This window comes from Ambystoma mexicanum, chromosome 8 (assembly GCF_040938575.1).
Source record: "Ambystoma mexicanum isolate Mex_15411 chromosome 8, UKY_AmexF1_1, whole genome shotgun sequence".
Taxonomy (NCBI): Eukaryota; Metazoa; Chordata; class Amphibia; order Caudata; family Ambystomatidae; genus Ambystoma; species Ambystoma mexicanum.
In genome coordinates, this window is record NC_090929.1 from 132,223,044 (window position 1) to 132,242,320 (window position 19,277).

Sequence of the window (19,277 nt, forward strand, 5' to 3'; positions counted from 1 at the left end):
TGCCCTTCTTGGTAGTTTTGTCGGCCCTCATACTCTGAACATAGGATTAGTTCCTCAGCTCCATCCTGGTTTCGGCAATCATTTCTGGCCGCAAGCCCACCACAGCTTCAATGTGGTCACGCCACCAGGTGAGACTGTTCTTCTGTCTCCATCTCCATCACGGAAGTATTCCTGCGCTCAGCGCTGGCCGTTCGGCATCTTTCTCAATCCACTCTGCTCTTCCACGCCACGCTGCCTTTGCGGTTATCACGTGGCTCTGCCCCTCCAGGACGTATGCTCGTCAGAGGCTCGCCTCTGTGTAGGGCTCATCCAACTCCATTCTGGCTTTCTCGTTTCATTATTCATGCTGCCGTATTTCAAAAGGGAGTGTTGTTCTTCACTGGCTGCTGACCTCAAGGTTTTTCCACCCATATCTCTCTACCCCCACCCACCCTACCCCCAACTCTCTCTACCCCACCCACCCTACCCCCACTCTCTCTACCCCACCCACTCTAACCCTAAACTCTTTACTCTGTCCACCCACCCTCTCCACTCTCTCTACCTCACCCATCCTACCCCTACTTTCTCTACCCCACCCACCCTCTCTACCCCCACCCACCCAATCCCCCCCTCTACTTCCCCACCCTTCCCCACTCACTCTACCCCAACCAATCCTACACCCACTCTCTCTACCCTCACCCACCCTACCCCACTCTCTCTACCAAACTCACAAGCTCACCTTACCCCCACTCTCTCTACCCCCACCCACCCTACCCCCACTTTCTCTACCCCACTCACCCACCCTACCCCATTCTTTCTATACCCAACCAACCCTGCCCCACCATCTACCCCCACCCACCCTACCCCCGCTCTCTCTACCCCCACACACCCTACCACCACTCTCTCTATCCATAACCCCACTCTTTCTACCCACACCCACCCTACCCCCACTTTCTCTACCCCACTCACCACCCTACCCCTATTCTCCCTAGCACCACCTACTCACAATACCTCAATTCTCTCTACACCCACCCTACCTTCACTCTCACTAACCCACCCACCCTACCCGTGCTCTCTCTAATGCCACCCACCCACCCTATCCCGATTCTCTCTACACACACCAACCCACCCACCCTACTCCCATTCTCCGTATCCCACCCACCTATTCTACCTCCACTCACTCTACCCTGACATACCCTACCTCCAATCTCTTTACACCACCCACCCACACTATCACCAATCTCACTGCCCTCACCCACCCTACCTCACTCTCTCTACTGACACCCACGCACCCTACCTCTGCTCTTTCTTTACCCACCCATCCACCTCACCTCCACTCTATCTACACTCACCCTACCTCCACTCTCTCTACCCCCACCCACCCACCCTACCTCCACTCTCTCTACCCCCACCCACCCACCCTACCTCCACTCTCTCTACCCCCACCCACCCACCCTACCTCCACTCTCTCTACCCCCACCCACCCACCCTACCTCCACTCTCTCTACCCCCACCCACCCACCCTACCTCCACTCTCTCTACCCCCACCCACCCACCCTACCTCCACTCTCTCTACCCCTACCCACCCACCCTACCTCCACTCTCTCTACCCCCACCCACCCACCCTACCTCCACTCTCTCTACCCCCACCCACCCACCCTACCTCCACTCTCTCTACCCCCACCCACCCACCCTACCTCCACTCTCTCTACCCCCACCCACCCACCCTACCTCCACTCTCTCTACCCCCACCCACCCACCCTACCTCCACTCTCTCTACCCCCACCCACCCTACCTCCACTCTCTCTACCCCCACCCACCCACCCTACCTCCACTCTCTCTACCCCCACCCACCCACCCTAAATCCACTCTCTCTACCCCCACCCACCCACCCTACCTCCACTCTCTCTACCCCCACCCACCCACCCTACCTCCACTCTCTCTACCGCCACCCACCCACCCTACCTCCACTCTCTCTACCCCCACCCACCCACCCTACCTCAACTCTCTCTACCCCCACTCACCCACCCTACCTCCACTCTCTCTACCCCCGCCCACCCAATCCCCACCCTCTCTACCTTACCGCCCTTCCCCACTTTCTCTACCCCAACCAATCCTACCTCCACTCTCTCTATCCCCACCCACCCTACCCCACTCTCACTACCCCCACCCACCCTACCACCACTCTCTCTACCCATAACCCCCTATCTCTTTACCCTCACTCACCCTACACTTGCTTTCTGTACTACCACACACCCTACCCCTATTCTCTCTACCCCACCTACTCACAATACCTCCTTTCTGTCTACAACCACCCTACCTCCACTCTCACTATCCCACCCACCCTACCCCTACTCTCTCTAATCCCACACACCCAGCCTACCCCCATTCTCTCTACACCCACCCATCCATTCTACCTCCACTCACTCTACCCTGGCATACCCTACCTCCAATCTCTTTACATCACCCACCGATGCTACCACCAATCTCGCTACCCCCACCCACCCAACCTCCACTCTCTCTACCCCCAGAAACCTCTGCTCTTTCTTCCCCCACCCATCCAGCCCACCCTACCCCCACTCTCTCTACCATACCCCCACTCTCTCTACCCCCACCCACACTACCCCAACCCTCTCTACCACCACCCACCCACCCATCCCCACTCTATCTACCCCCACCCACCCTACCCCAACCAACCCACCCTACCCCCACTCTCTCTACCCCCACCCACACTAACCCCAACCCTCTCTACCCCCACCCACCCACACTACACCCACCCTCGCTAAACCCCCACTCTCTCTACCCCCACCCACCCTACCTCTGCTCTCTCTACCCCCAGCCACCCACCCTACCTCCACTCTCTCTACACCCAACCTCCACTCTCTCTACACCCATACACCCACCCACCCTACCTCCACTCTCTCTACTAACACCCACCCACTCTACCTCCACTCTCTCTACTCCCATCCACCCACCCTAACGCCACTCTCTCTACCCCCACCCACCCACCCTACCGCCACTCTCTCTACTCCCACCCACCCACCCTACCGCCACTCTCTCTACCCCCACCCACCCACCCTACCGCCACTCTCTCTACCCCCAGCCACCCACCCTACCGCCACTCTCTCTACCCCCACCCACCCACCCTACCGCCACTCTCTCTACCCCCACCCACCCTACCGCCACTCTCTCTACCCCCACCCACCCTACCGCCACTCTCTCTACCCCCACCCACCCACCCTACCGCCACTCTCTCTACCCCCACCCACCCACCCTACCGCCACTCTCTCTACCCCCACCCACCCACCCTACCGCCACTCTCTCTACCCCCACCCACCCACCCTACCGCCACTCTCTCTACCCCCACCCACCCACCCTACCGCCACTCTCTCTACCCCCACCCACCCACCCTTCCGCCACTCTCTCTACCCCCACCCACCCACCCTTCCGCCACTCTCTCTACCCCCACCCACCCACCCTTCCGCCACTCTCTCTACCCCCACCCACCCACCCTTCCGCCACTCTCTCTACCCCCACCCACCCACCCTACCGCCACTCTCTCTACCCCCACCCACCCACCCTACCGCCACTCTCTCTACCCCCACCCACCCACCCTACCGCCACTCTCTCTACCCCCACCCACCCACCCTACCGCCACTCTCTCTACCCCCACCCACCCTACCTCCACTCTCTCTACCACCAACCAACCACCCTACCCCCACTCTCTCTACCCCCACCCACCCACCCTACCTCCACTCTCTCTACCCCCACCCACCCACCCACCCTACCTCCACTCTCTCTACCCCCACCCACCCACCCTACCTCCACTCTCTCTACCCCCACCCACCCACCCTACCTCCACTCTCTCTACCCCCACCCACCCACCTTACCTCCACTCTCTCTACCCCCACCCACCCACCCTACTTCCACTCTCTCTACCCCCACCCACCCACCCTACCTCCACTCTCTCTACCACCACCCACCCACCCTATGACCACTCTCTCTACCACCACCGACCCACCCTACCTCCACTCTCTCTACCCCCACCCACCCTACCTCCACTCTCTCTACCCCCACCCACCCACCCTACCTCCACTCTCTCTACCCCCACCCACCCACCCTACCTCCACTCTCTCTACCCCCACCCACCCACCCTACCTCCACTCTCTCTACCCCCACCCACCCACCCTACCTCCACTCTCTCTACCCCCACCCACCCACCCTACCTCCACTCTCTCTACCCCCACCCACCCTACCTCCACTCTCTCTACCCCCACCCACCCACCCTACCTCCACTCTCTCTACCCCCACCCACCCACCCTACCTCCACTCTCTCTACCCCCACCCACCCACCCTACCTCCACTCTCTCTACCCCCACCCATCCACCCTACCTCCACTCTCTCTACCCCCACTCCCTCTACCCCCACCCACCCTCCCTCCACTCTCTCTACCTCCAACCACCCACCCTACCTCTACTCTCTCTACACCCACCCAACCTCTACTCTCTCTACCCCCACCCACCCTACCTCAACTTTCTCTACCAACACCCACTTATCCTCCCTCCACTTTCTCTACCCTACCCCCACTCACCCACCCTACCTCCACTTCTCGACCCCATCCACCGACCCATCCACCCTCCATTCTCTCTACCCCAACCCACCCTACCTCCATTCTCTCTACCAACACCCACCCACCCTACCTCCACTGTCTCTTCTTGCACCCACCCACCCTACCTACACTCTCTCTACCCCCACTCACCCTGCTTCCACTCTCTACCCCCACCCACCCACTCTACCTCCACTCTCTCTACCTCCAACCACCCACCCTACCTCTACTCTCTCTTCACCCACACAACCTCCACTCTCTCTACCGCCACCCGCCCACCCTACCTCAACTCTCTCTAGCAACACCCACCCACCCTACCTCCACTCTCTCTACCATCACCCACCCACCCTATCTCCACTCTCTCTACCCCCACCCACCCTACCTCCACTCTCTCTACCCCTAACCACCCACCCTACATCCATTCTCTCTTCCCCTACCCACCCATCCTACCTCTACTCTCTCTAGCATTCCACCTACCAACCCTACCTCCACTCCCTCTACCACCACCCACCATATCTCCACTCTCCCCACCCCAACCACCCACTATACCCCCACTCTCTTGGCCCCAACCACCGCCCTACTACCACTCCTTCCCCATCCACCCACCCTACTGCCACTTTCTCTACCACCACTGCCTCCACCCCCACCCACCCTACCCCCACTCTCTCTACCTGTACCCACACTCTCTCTACCTCATCCAACCATCCTCTCCCTACCTCCACCCACCCTACGCCCACCAAACAACCACCAAACCTATCCCCACTCACCGCACCCCGCTGTCTGTCCCCTCTCATCCTTCCTCTCACACTCTTACTTCATTTCTTACCTTCACACGTTTAACCTTTTTCGCTCAGATTTCCTCTTGCTCCTCATCGATGGCACCTCTCTCAGTTGTGCACTCCCTTGCTTCATTCTCCTTCCTTCTCATTTTCTTGCACACCTGTGCCCTTATCACATCCTCCTTTCAAAGCTTGCACTCCCCGCCTTGCACCCTGGTACTTATAAATGCAAAATGCAAAGAACAGTAGTAAATGCCAAAACTATTTGCTTTGCTAATGCTTGCCAACACATAGGGGAGGTTTCCTGGCCACATAGGGCCTCATTACGACCCTGGCGGTCCCGTAATGAACGATGCCGGTATGGGACTGGCACCGTTCATTACGGGATGCCTGATTACGAGGTCCCCTAGCGGGACCCGGAACAGGCGCCTGGTAAAACCAGACATCCTTTCCGGGTCCCGCGAGGGGACCAAGGAGCTAATAAGGGGCCCATTATTAACGGGCCCGTTATTAGCTCCCTGCCCATTCCCATTCAGTCCTATGGGGGCTCAATGGGAATGGGGATGGGTTTTTCCAATGAGGACTTACCGGGTCCTCCTAGGTTGGAATAGCCCGGTAAATCCTCATTGAAGGAACCTGTACTGAAACCAGGTATGAAGTCAGCCATGCCCCTATTAAGGGCATGGCTACCTCAATACTCGTAATGAGGCCCATAGTCTAGTAAATTTAAAGAGTGACAGTATCCCTAAAGTCAATTTTGTGAATGGAATGTCTTGGTATTTTCTTACAGGAAAGTGAATATACTTTTCTGCCTCTAGCCCATGTTTTAACACCATGTACCAGTGAGCCAAGTTCTGCTCATGGCAACTAGCAGTCTGTTTTTTTAAGTCCAGTCATAGAAGGCATACTTCATCGGAGCCTTGCGATTTTTCCCATATTTGCAAGGACCATTCCACAAGCTCAGGAGATCAAAGCACATGCCTTTAACCTGCTTGAACCATCGCATCATCGGCCCTCAAGATACCACATAGTTCAGCTCAATAAACACTTTGGATGTATTCCATAGCCAGTACAAGAGTGGTTTTAGCTTCATTATGAATGTAGTGCCTATTATGCCAAATTGGAATCTCACAGGAGCGGACGGTGCGCTTGATGGGAGTCCCAGGTGGCATATTATAATTAGCATATTATAATTATGATAGGTTATTTATAACACGCTTAATACCCAGAGGTTTCTAAGTGCGGACCAGGGATCGAACCTGTGTTGCTACACGTCGTCTTGCGTCCAAGACGAGCACGTTGCCCCTGAGCTATCCTCCCGAGACACATTATTGCCATTTCGTTCTCTCTTCTTGCACCTTGGCTGGGTTATGGTACCCCCATACTTCTGCCCTGTAAATTGCTGCTGGAATTCCTGTGCTTTGTAAACATCAATTGCATGAAATAATGTCTTATCTCCAAAGCGTGCAGCAAAACTAACAACCGCCTGGCCTCTTCTAGCCAATGCAAGGTCACTTCCCCATCTGCAAGGACCAGGTGAGCCTTTTGTCAGAGCGGATACCCAGGTAATCAAATAGTTCTACCTAATGAATGGACACACCATTTATGGAATATAAAAAGGAGGAGGAAATTATAGGGATGCCTGTGGTGTGCCATATCATAATCTTTGTACCAATAGTTAGACCCATATAGCGACATTATGAAAATAAAGTGTCTACTTGTAGTTGTAGCCCACAGAGTGTTTTTGATAACATTACTGCATCATCAGCAAAGAAAAGTATTCATCGGCTTAGACCCCCTAATTTTAGGGTATCTGCTTTCCGGTCGCTTAATGAGAATCCAATAACATTAATATATAATGGATGCTAGGAAACAGCCCTGTCTGTTATCAATGTTCATTGAAAAAGGGGCAGTGCATTCACCCATCACTCCCCTTTTTACAGTAGCTTAGAGCTGCACAAAATAGATAAGCTGGGACTTTCAAGAGAAGGTGAAGTCCCAATATCTCAAGTCGTGGAACCCAGTAAAAGGCTGTTTTAAAATCAATGAAATCCTAAAATATGGGGCCTCATTACAAGTATATCAGTGTGGGAAAAAACTGTGGCAATGCAGTGGTAAGTTTGTTACCACTACATTACTGCTGTATTATCGCACCACTGTACTACAGCTTTGGCGGTAAGGTGGAGAATCTTCCTCCAGCAAAATGTTGGTGGTACATCCTCCACCTTACTCCCAAAAAAGTGGCACAATCTGCAGAATTACCGCCAGTGGTAATTTTGCCGAAAGCCCCATGGAGTCCTACGTAAAATGGGGATTTACATCACCTACCAGCACTTGTAACCCTGCAGAAAATCTACGGGACCAGGTGATGGTAACAGTAAGTCCGTTTGGTGGTATTTCAGCAGATTTACCACCAAAACACTGCCAAACTTGTAATGAGGCCAATAAACTGCATTTGAGAAGTATACATTTCTCGAAGATCAGGTAAAGTATGAAAGATTGGTCTATTGTCATTTCTCTAAAGACTGCCTGGGAATGAAACAATAGTTGGTTACTCTCCACCCATTGCTCAAGTCTTCCCAAAATAACTTTGGCATTGAGCTTGGCCAAAGAGTCCAAAAGGGAGACCGCACAGCACTTAATTAAAGCTGTGACAAATGTTTCAAATTCCTTTATTGTAAAGTAGCCTTCTGTGGCACTTTGCAGACATAAACCGATAAGGAGTTGTTTATGGTAGTATGTTTATTTTGTGCACTGCTGGAGTTCAGCACATGAGGGCAGAAATCAGCAAGTTATTTGGAAGCACACATTGCAAACGTGTTAGATGCATTTTATTAATCCACCAAAGCTATTTTTCTGCAACACATTAGAAGCTGCATATTACTTTAATCCAATTAGATCCTACATTGATTAAATGTTTCAGCAACTGGAAGGTCTCTGACATTAAGCAAGAGACCAGGTATTTCAGCAGATGACGTGTGACCATGTATTAAAAGGAATACAATACCGCATGGTGTACATTATAAGGATATTGCGGGTCACGTCAGACTTCTGTGACCTTATAATGGAACTTGTCCTTCGACCCCATTCTTCCATTTAGTCACAGAACTACTACACATCCTTATAACGTACGGTAGGGGGTACTTTATTACATACATAACATTATTCCTTAAGCCCTTATACCCACAGCCATTATCCCAAGCCTTTTTACCATCTGCCTGTTATCTTTGAGCCCCATATCTCAACCATCTGCACGTGCACCTTATGCATTCTGTCTTGTGCCTCAACGTCCTGTGCCTTTGCCTTTTGTCCCCACACCCAAGGTCTTAATGTCTTATGCCTTCCCCTCCTTTGCAGTGACATCCCATGCCTTTGCATTTTTTGTCTTTCTGCCTTGTGCGTGCATGCATATTTGAATGTAGGCCCAATACCTTTACACTCATATGCTCCTATAACTCCAGCCTCTATGTTCTATGCATTTTTCAGGGCACCAAGATTACCTGCGGAGAGCTCGCCGATCCATACTATTACAAACCCCTGCTGATCACGGTCTGCATGCGGTTCCTGCAACAGCTGTCGGGGGTCACCCCAATACTGGTCTTCCTGGAATCCATCTTTATCAAAACTAAAGTAATTCTGGTAAGGGTGAGCTGGAAAAAGCAGCAGGAGTTTACCTTGAAGCGTGAAAGACAGTATCTGCTCATTGCATCGAATGCAATACCATAAAATGCCTTTCCATCTAAAAAATAGCATTTAAAAAAAAAGCATTGAATCCATGTTTTTTAAAGTAAAGGGTTTATTTGAATTTTAATGGGCTTTAAAGGGTAAAAAACAGGGGGTAAGAGGGGTCCCCCACATTAAAAAAGTACATTTAAAAAAATGCATTCAATGCCATTTTTCCGATCCATTTTTTTTGATGGAATGGTCTGTCGATGGTAAGGATTTGATGGAATGACTAGGAACTGTGAAAGACCTAGCAGAGTGTGTGTGGCAGGGGGTCTTAGAATATTGGTGCATTCACCTTTTAAAGTCATTGATAGGGAGGAGTTGCGATCAGGATTGTATGATGGTTTATCAAGGGAACCAGTAAGAGCTGTGGAGTCCTATTATTGTATGTACTAGTATGTACTTGCAGCATGTGAATTGGTAGTTGCTTTTCACAGAACCTTTGCAGCAAATTTCCTTCCAAGGACTGATTCTGGGTTTGCCTATCACCAGGTCTCTGCTTCATAGATGGTGAGGTCTTAGCATAAACATCAATGCAAAAGACCATTTAGTGTCGGACTGGAGGAGATCCCAGACTTTTCAGTTCATTTCTGGTTTCTTGTTCCTCATAGATTTCCCTTTTCATAACATCCAATCTTCATGCCTCACGTCTTGGATGGTGCGTCTTCTGCTTATTTAAGTGACTGTCCTGCGGGCGTAGTACCGACAAAGCAAAACAACCTACAACCCTGTACTCCTACCCCTCGCCATTTGCAGACAGGTCCTATGACTCTAGCCCCCAATGCCACACCTCTCTCTCTCTCTCTCTCTCTCTCTCTCTGTCTGTCTGTCTGTCTGTCTCTCTCTCTCTCTCCCTCGCTCACTCTTGCAAGTTGGCAGATGCGTGACAGGGTTGGTGTAGAAACTCAGACATTACCATAACCTGCTAAGGCTTATGGGAGGCAGGAACATAAGATTCAGTGGAAGTGAAGCTTAAAATCTGAGGATTACAGGCACCCATTTCATCTACCTTAGTATGTCGGTTGGCAGGCTGCGAGATGGCTCAAACCTTACTCTGCACAAACAAGGGGGGTTCTGGGAGTTTCTCTACTACCGGCCTATATCCCGGGTTAGAGTCTCGACCAGAGTCTTTAGCTCACTATCCTTTCACAGAAGAGAAATATCCACTACATATCAGTCTTTGTCCTGCCCAAGGGCAGTCCACCACCGAAATGCCTGGCAATTCTCTTTTGAAAAAGAGTACCAACAGCAACCCCAGACTTGTGTTTCAACCTGGTTGGGCCTCGTCAGTGAGGTGGAGCTGTGCCTCTCTAAGAACAGTGAGCAAAGGTTCCACATCTGGATTACCCTTGTAATTTAGGGTAAAACCTTACTCTAACATGCTTAGATGCTATGCTCAGTGGCCTGCTGGGACATTTGCTCATCAAGAGTAGGGCAAGGTGTTTGTCAGGTGTTTGTCAGGGGATTGATCGGGGCAGAGTCCGAATCCCTGCTCCTTTCTACCCTTCCGCCTCCCATAAGCCCCAAACTCTTCTTACACAGTCCAAAATGAACCCCTACCCCGCTACCAACAGCCACTACTCACCAGGTTTTGAAACGTCACCAGGACTCCAAGTATCAGAGTGATACTGCAACCATGCAGGGGATTCTTCACAATGAAATGAAGAGCAGAATAAAATGGAGGGTAGAGTGTGGATTCCTCAAAAACAACTTTGCAGCACCTTGGATAGAGGGCGCAAGAGGGCCAACCAAGATGGCGGCTCCCCTGTAAGCTCTCGGCTACCTCCCATATGAATCCTGTTTAATCGTGGAAATCCTGAGGCGAAATCCCCAAATACGCAAGAATTACACTATTCCAGCGCGGCACTTCATCCCTGCCGAAAATCTGTAGCAAATCGGACTCGCCTTCCGCGAGATATCTGCAGCCTGGTACATGCCACACAACTGCAAGCCGCGCTGGCCCCTGGAGCACTGGGCCGCCCAACACCATACCTCCGTGAATAAGTAGGAGGAGCCGCGGTCTCAACCGCGAGACCTACCGTGTCCAGCAGCAGTGGGGAGGAGGCACCGGCAGGCAGCACTGCTGGAGTTGGCCCGCTGCGTGCAACCCTCTGCGATCCGCGGTCCCTCGCGGCACCGAGCAGCCCCACGGCCCTCGCCTGCGCCAAGCGGCACACAGCCTGTCATCCTGAGCGCGCGGAGGAGATGCGCGAGACGGTGGTTGCACTTCCCCGGCCCCGCGGAGCAGCTACAAGGTCCGCGCCTACACTCAGCAGAAAGACGGTGTTGGAGCGGACACCGGCAGGTGAGAGGCAGGAGGCGCGCAAAAGCACATAGAAGCATACAAAGCAAACGGGACAATAAGCCAGCACCACCAAGCAAGGCTGGCAAAAAGGGGGACACCCTGCGGAGATCCCCGCTCCCCGAGGCACTCCCGCTGATTCAGTTAAGCGACGGGCCATAAAGACACTTCACACAACCCGGTCCAGGCCAGTCCTAGTGCGGCGCGCAGCGGCAAAATCTGCCTGCTTAACACCAGAAGCCAGCGGAATCCTCGCAGGTATATGAACTTGTTCTCAAAACAGACGGCTACTAAATACCACCAGTCCCCCATGTGAAATTGTCCCGGCATAACTGCGCCGTGGCCCATCAACCGTGCACACTTTGCCAGCGCCCCTCAGGGCACACGCAGTAACCTGACACATCCACAAGAGCTGGCACAACCAATCCTTCCTGTCCCACGTACAAGGCTTAAACCCACAAACCAAAAGGCCGGATCTGCACAAAGAGAAAGGGCGAGGAGAATCCCGCCTTGATGAACACCCGTAGCACTGATCCAAAGCAAATCGGAAACAAGCCATCAGGTCAATCTTCGTAACTGGGAGGTGGGGGCCTAAGTCTTGGAAGGCCACCTGCGCCCCGTGCACAGCACGTTTTGTGTTCTAGATGGGGGGGTTCAAAACAAACAAGTTGGGGGTTGCCCGTGCAAGGAATGTTGTTATAATGTTGTTGTTGTTCAAAGTGCGCGCCAAGCACCACCGTCCAGCCACCAACCTCGCCCCGGTTCCCACAGCCGCCCCCCACAAACCTACATGTCTGAAGAAGATCCCATACATCCCAGTCGGCCCACGCCCCGGGACATCGCCAAGGAGAAGTCTATTGCTACACCCTTAAACGGGTTCAACATAAAACACCATCGTGCCAATTCAAAGTAGCAACCTGGAACATTAGAGGGGGCAATATCCCAGCCAACGCACGTAAGATCCTGCAATTGCTCAGACGGCACAAGGTTGAGGTGGCAATTATTCAAGAGACCCACCTTCTGCCTCAAAATGATCACCTCTGGGCCCGCAATTGGGGATGCCACCGTTACTTCTCTTCTTACTCATCCTACGCCAAGGGAGTCGCAATCCTCATTCACTCTTCGCTGTGTTTTTGCCTGATCAAAACGGAGAGGGACAGCGATGGAAGAGCACTCCTGGTACAGGGGATTGTGGAGGGAGAGGAGGTGGTATTTGTCAATTCCTATGCCCCTAACACAGACGGCGCAAACAATTTCAACTGGGTGCTGTCCCGCCTAGCGCAAGTGCGCAACGCAACCATAATCTGGGGAGGTGACCTGAATACACATCTCGACCCACAGAAAGATAAGTCACAGCCAACAACAGCAAACCCATCCAAGGCCAGCCTACAAGTGCAAGAGGGTGTCTAGTCAAATGTTCGACAGACAAATGGTCGACAGACAAATGGTCGACACCATGTGGTCGACAGGACAAATGATCACATTTTTTTTTTAGTTATGTATATTTTTTTAGGTTTTCGTTTAGCGAAAAAAAGGGGGTTTTAGCAAAAAAAGGGGGTGGGGGTCCCCCACCAAAAAAAAAAAAGAAAATGTAAAAAAACAAAACAAAAAAAATGCGATCATTTGACCTGTCGACCTTTTGGTGTCGACCATTTGTCCTGTCGACCATTTAGATTCGACCAGTTGACCTACAACTGTGCAAGAGAACTGCAAAGCATTCGACCTATCTGATATATGGAGAAACCAGAACTGGGAAATCAGAGACTACACATATCACTCAAGCGTCCATAATACAAGTTCTCGTATCGATTATCTGCTAGTCTCCGCTCACCGCAATTGGCAATGGGGCAGTTGCCAAATACTCCCCAAAACATTCTCGGACCACGCCACTGTAATACTCGAATGCCACCTACCGGCTACCAGACCACAGCCTCCCCACTGGCGCTTTAAACGCAGATCACTTGCGGATCAAGTATTTGCTATAGAACTATGCGCAGAAATCAGCACCTTTGTTGAAATTAACCAGGGCACTGTCAACTCCACAGGAGTGCTGTGGGAGTCTCTCAAATGCTATGTAAGGGGCGTCTGTCTGGCTAAGGAAAACAGAACTCTGAAACTTATCCGACGAGAACTAGGCACCAGCGAAACTCGCCTGAAAGGCCTGGAAAATCAGCTGGCCATCACTAATTCGGACCACATCCAGGCAACTTCAGAAACCTAGCGGAACGTGAGATAGAATTTCTAGGCCACAATCACAGAATTAGACAATATGGCGAAGGCCAGAAACCTGGAGCTCTCCTTGCACGTCTCATAACTGCAGCCAGGAAACCAACAAGGGTGGATAGTATCCGATCACCACAGGGAAATATGCTACATAAAGAAGAAGACATAGTCGAAGTCTTCAGAGCATTCTACCAAGAGCTATACAGTGCCTGGCATCCAGCAGACACTGAGGTGATTCAGAACTATCTCAACGACACAGAACTGTACTGGGTAGAGAGGGAGCGCCGCGAGCCACTGAACGACCGCATCACACTAGATGAGATCCAAGAAGCAATAAAAAGTCTACCGTCATCCAAAGACCCAGGACCCGACGGGTTAACCGGCAAGTTCTACAAATTTTTCGCCCCAGTCATAGACCCCCTCCTCCTAAATGTCTTCGAAGAAGCAATTGAATCTGGCATCCTCCCACAAACACTAAGGGAAGCCAACGTAATTCTCCTGCACAAAAAAGACAAACCCCCCGAAGAATGTAAATCCTATCGCCCAATATCACTAATTAATCTTGATAATAAAATCCTGGCAAACATTCTCGCAAACAGACTTCTCCCGCTAATGCCCGCTTTGGTTCTTGCAGATCAGGCAAGTTTCGTGCCTGGCCGAAACACATCATTTGGGATATGTAGACTGTTAGGGGTTCTGGCAGCATTGGACCCCGATCAGCAGGCAGTAGCGGTGCTGCTGGATGCCGAAAAGGCGTACAATTCCGTCGAGTGGCCCTTCTTGTTTGCTGTGCTACAGCAGCTCGGACACATGAAACAGTACATCAAGCTGGTCTCGCTTCTCTATAATCAACCCCAATCAGCAATCACCCTTGGGTCGACTCGGTCGGCATATATAAATCTCCAACGCGGCACCAGAAAGGGATGCCCATTATCCGCCATGATATTCGCCCTAGTGATGGAGCCCCTAGCGGCTGGCCTCAGAGAACGCCAAATTCAGAGAGGGCTCAAAATAGGACCTCACCGTTTGATAATATCCCTCTATGCCGACGACATAGTCCTGTACATGCAAAACCCCAGCGAAAACCTTAACCCGATCATGGGTGAAATAATAAAGTTTGGGTTGGTATCAGGGTTGAAAATCAATCAAACCAAATCAATCGTATTCCCTTTAAACACCAAGGCCAGAATATTTAAAGATGATTTCAACTTTCATTGGGAAAAAGCCCACGTTCGATACCTGGGAATCCTGTGGTCCCTGAATCACCACGACATATTTAAAGACAACTACAAAAGCACACTGAGAACACTAAGGGAAAAGGTGAACAGGTGGAAAACTCTCCCGCTCACCCTCTGGGGTAGAGCCTCGTTGTTGAAGATGGTAATTCTCCCCAAACTTCATTATCTGTTCTCCAACATCCCTATCTTGTTGTCACGTCGCTTCCTGGGTAATCTGAGAAGTCTGGTTCTAGACCTCATATGGGCGGGCAAACCCGCAAGGGTGGCATACACGTCCCTCGTACTCCCTGTCACCAAGGGCATCCTAGCGCTACCCGATATGGAACGATACTACTGGGCGGCCCAAGCCCAGTTTCTCAGTCACTGGTATGAGCCCCAGTTCGTAAGACCACACGTACAGGTCGAACGGGCATTGGCCTCGCCCAACCTGCTGAGGGCCGTGATCATCAGTAAACAGGCCGTACCACACTCGACACTGAACATAGTGCAATCCACATACACAATATGGCGGAGAATGGCCCAAAAGTATAAGATACAGTTCAGATACTCACCTCTACTCCCTGTCAAATTCATCCCTGGGCTCCCAATTACTGCTGAAAAAGTGTTCCTAAACTGGGCAGACAAATGCAAAATAAGTACACTAGGCGACCTTTTCATACATGAAACCTTTATAACACCCCAACAAGCGAAGGAGAAAGGTAGCACCACCTCCCTAGATATATTCATATACTTTAGAGTTCTATATACCCTGCAAGACCTCATCCCCTCATTCCCACAATAACCACCAACGTGGCAGCTACAGCACGGAGTAATTCAGCCACAAGAGTAGGGAAAATTGGTCTCATCTATCTACAAAACCCTTCTCATGGACACACGGCCACCAAATCCCAAAACAAAAGCAAGATGGGAAACTTCGCTACAAACGCCCATCCAGACGAAGACTGGGATTATATACGAAAGCAGACTCAAAAAGTGGCACTTAACTCATGCTTCAAACAAATTCACTTCAATTTTCTACACCAAACATATTACACCCCCAAAAAGAGAAACAGACATCACCCTGAGTCAAACACATCATGCGACAGATGCGGGACACCTGACGCTGACTTTCTGCACCTAGCGTGGAGCTGCCCGTCGGTGGCCAAATTCTGGTCAGATGTACTTGATGAAACCGGAGCAATAATCAGCGAGGAAATGGGGCACCTCCCAATAGTGGCGCTCATAGGGTTGACGAAATCCTTATCATCTCCAGTTAGAAAACTAGCAAACGTACTGGCGCGTAGAAGGACAGCCATGGCATGGGGACGGGGTCCACCCAATACTCTAGCGAGCTGGAGGAAAGACATTCTCTATTGCCAAGAAACAGAAACGGAATTCATAAAGACACTGCCCCTCCATGTGAGGCCCCCGGACATTTGAGGCCCATACATCTCATTCCTCCTCTCCAACGCAGTCTCCACTGAGTCACCTGCTCAGTCATCACAAACTGCACCCCAGAGGACTAAGATTCAATAGAAGCTCGCTGCATAATGGGACGGATTGGCGAAATGTACACGTCAGGGGGTGGGGGGACGATGGGCCAGGGGAGGGGCGGGGCGCAAGGCAGGCAAAGGCAGCAGGATTGCAGCCCACAGTTTGGGCTTATGTATGCATGTACCACCAAAATGCAAAAATAAAGTTTTTTTTAAAAAAAACTTTGCAGCACCTTGGCCTAAAAAAAGGTAGGTTAGTCACTTTTTTGGAGGAGTCAGACATAGTTTTTGGAGTTAACTGTGATAGGTCAGGCATGTTTTTGACTGTGCTTGAAATAGGCATTGCAGTTCCTCTTTGGTAGTGGTTGATCCAACAGGCTGTAGGGAAAAAGCTGCTTCTCCTTAGCGGTAACAAATCACACAATGTGTCTTTCTTGTGTGTCTTTCTTCAGCTGAAACCTCCCTCTGGAATGGCCTTCCTGCCCCTCTTCATCTTGAGCTGGATCTCCTTAAATTCTGGAAGCCTCTCAAGACCTCCCTTTTCTCCTCATTCCCGCTCCCCTCCCCTGCAGGGTCCACCTGCCTCTGTGTCTGGTTGGCTGTACCCCTAATGAGCCTTACTGGGGCCAGGCCCTCCTTCAACCAGTCTCCCCCTCACTCCTTTATCAGCACTTGCCCCTGGGCACCCTTCACTATCTAGCCTACTAAGTCTTGTCCACCCACCTCACTCGCACTAGTTGGCCCCCATCTCTCTTCCAGCCCAGCCTCTTGCCCCGCCCTGCACTTCTCCCTCTTCCCTCTCCCTGCACCTCCTGTTATTGCACTTGCACGATCTGAATGTCACAAGGCCTAGTAGGACCGTTACTGTTGTTCTCTCCCCTGTAACCTTCCACCACCTTTGTCTTATGGTGACTGAAAACACTTTTTGATGTATAGGCGTCATAGAAATGCGCAATAAAGAAAGAGAAGCTGGACATATAGGGCCTCATTACACTGAAGGCGGTAAGGGTTAACGGTCACCGGTAATGGTACCAGTGACCGTTAACCCTTACCACCTTACTACGAGGTCCCTTTGCGGGTAGGTACTTTAACGCCTGCTGTTTAGCAGGCGTTAAAAACCAACCCGCAAAGGGACCAGGGTGCTAATTACGGTACTGCAATTTGCAGCACCGTAATTAGCACATTCCCATAGAGCCCTATGGGGTAAAAATGGGAATGGGGAAGGGCAATGGGGGAAGGGGGAATTACCGCCCCGCCAACCTTGGAATAGGGCGGTAATTCCCCTTTCCACCAAGGCGGTGCCGGTATTTTACCGGCATGGACCAAGGTGCTAATAGCACCTTGGTCCTCCGCCTACCGTGTAATGAGGCCCATAGTCTGGAGCGCCCATGTAATTGCGATAGATCAGGCAGGTTAAGGGAGGAGCAGGGACCAGGAACTAGAGTTTCCTTCAAAGGATGATAAATGCAGTTTGTGGAGAAGATGGCGCCAGACCACACGGGTTCTGAGCGGGGCTTGGATTAGGAGATGGAGGGACCTTGCAATGGGGGCACATTTGGTAGATTCAGGGAGAGAACTGCATTAAAGCTCACTATGGGCATGGTCAGCCTTTGGCCATGTTTTGGGATGGAGGGTTGCCTGTTGTTCTATTACCAGCACTTGTGTGACTGTTCAATTTGAAATAATGTTAAAAGTTAATGTGTTCTATATTTCATGGTCTTTTTCCTTTTCTCTCTTGTAGGATGGGAAATATGATGCGGCCCTGGTTGGGTTGGTCAGGCTGCTCTCGGTGTCCATTGCGGCTTTCACCATGGACAAGGCAGGAAGGAAGATCCTTCTGTTCGTGTCAGGTGAGAGTGCAAAGTGATTGTGGCCCCCAATAACTGCCCGGGCCATCTATTGGTGTGGACTGACCCTACGGCCACGGAGGAAGGGCTTATACTAGCCCTGAGCCCTTCTTAATAATGAAGGTCTACTCAGGATCAAAACAAGAGAGGCGCTTTGCTAGAGCAGGTAGACATGGCACCATGAAGACACTGAACTGAAGCATTGGGACTAGCACCTTAGTGCAAAGCAATGGAGCCTTGTGGCTGATATCACTCTGGCCTGCCCTCAAGCCCCAATGACCAGCAATCCACTGCAGTACCAGAGAGCTGGATGGCCATCGGTCCACTGCACTGCCCCCATGCTCCTTGGCAATCTGTGCCTCACCTTCCAGTCCCATTAGTTTAATCACTGTCCTTAGCATCGTGTCTGTTCAGTGAGCATGTTTCTCAAGATGGATGCTCTTCTGGGCCCATGAAGCATTTATAACCATATCCATTGCAAGAATGCTGAATGAACGGGGCTGATTCCTTTAGCCATCTAACGTGAGTTCAAAGGCTTCACTTTGTGTCTCAGTGGTCCTTCTGTAGGACTCAACCTTTACTTTAAACCCATCAGGCCATAGGCACACTGCTGTTAAGATGTCTGGAAAACCCCAGTTTGAGCAGAAATAAGAGGCTGGGAAATCCCTGCACTTAATAACGGAAATAGTCAAAGTGAAATGCAAGATCAGTTTTACTAACAATCCAACATAAAGCAGATACAGCATACAAGCATTACATTCTCGTAACTCTCAGAGCTCTCATGCAAAATGATGTATCTGAGCCAGGGATGACATGGAGGAGGAACCAGGCTGACTCAGGTAAGTATCAAATAGAAGATGCTTTATTCTTGCTTAGTTACATAGCTAAAGTTCATGAAAGGTAGGAGAGAAGGTCACAAGCATCTGTCCTGGTTCCCTGCCATACTCCAAGTCCCAACCAACACTCTGTGGAACCCCCAGGCCTCCCACACCCAAACTCCACCTCACCATTCTATGAGGCCCCTGCATTCACTCAGGCAGTCACAACAATCATACAAGGATACCACACAAAACATCAGATTATGAATAAAAAACATGTCACTACT

The 19,277-nt window shown here is 51.2% G+C and overlaps 1 protein-coding gene across 1 annotated transcript in view; it reads left to right on the forward strand.

The window, feature by feature from the left end:
* The window catches only part of SLC2A6 (solute carrier family 2 member 6), a 242,988-nt gene that overhangs the window by 165,952 nt on the left and 57,759 nt on the right, over positions 1-19,277 (forward strand). The window contains exons 6-7 of the mRNA XM_069609468.1: positions 8,851-9,003; positions 18,067-18,175. Of these exons, the coding sequence (XP_069465569.1) occupies positions 8,851-9,003; positions 18,067-18,175 (262 nt within the window). The remainder of the gene's footprint in view (positions 1-8,850; positions 9,004-18,066; positions 18,176-19,277) is intronic.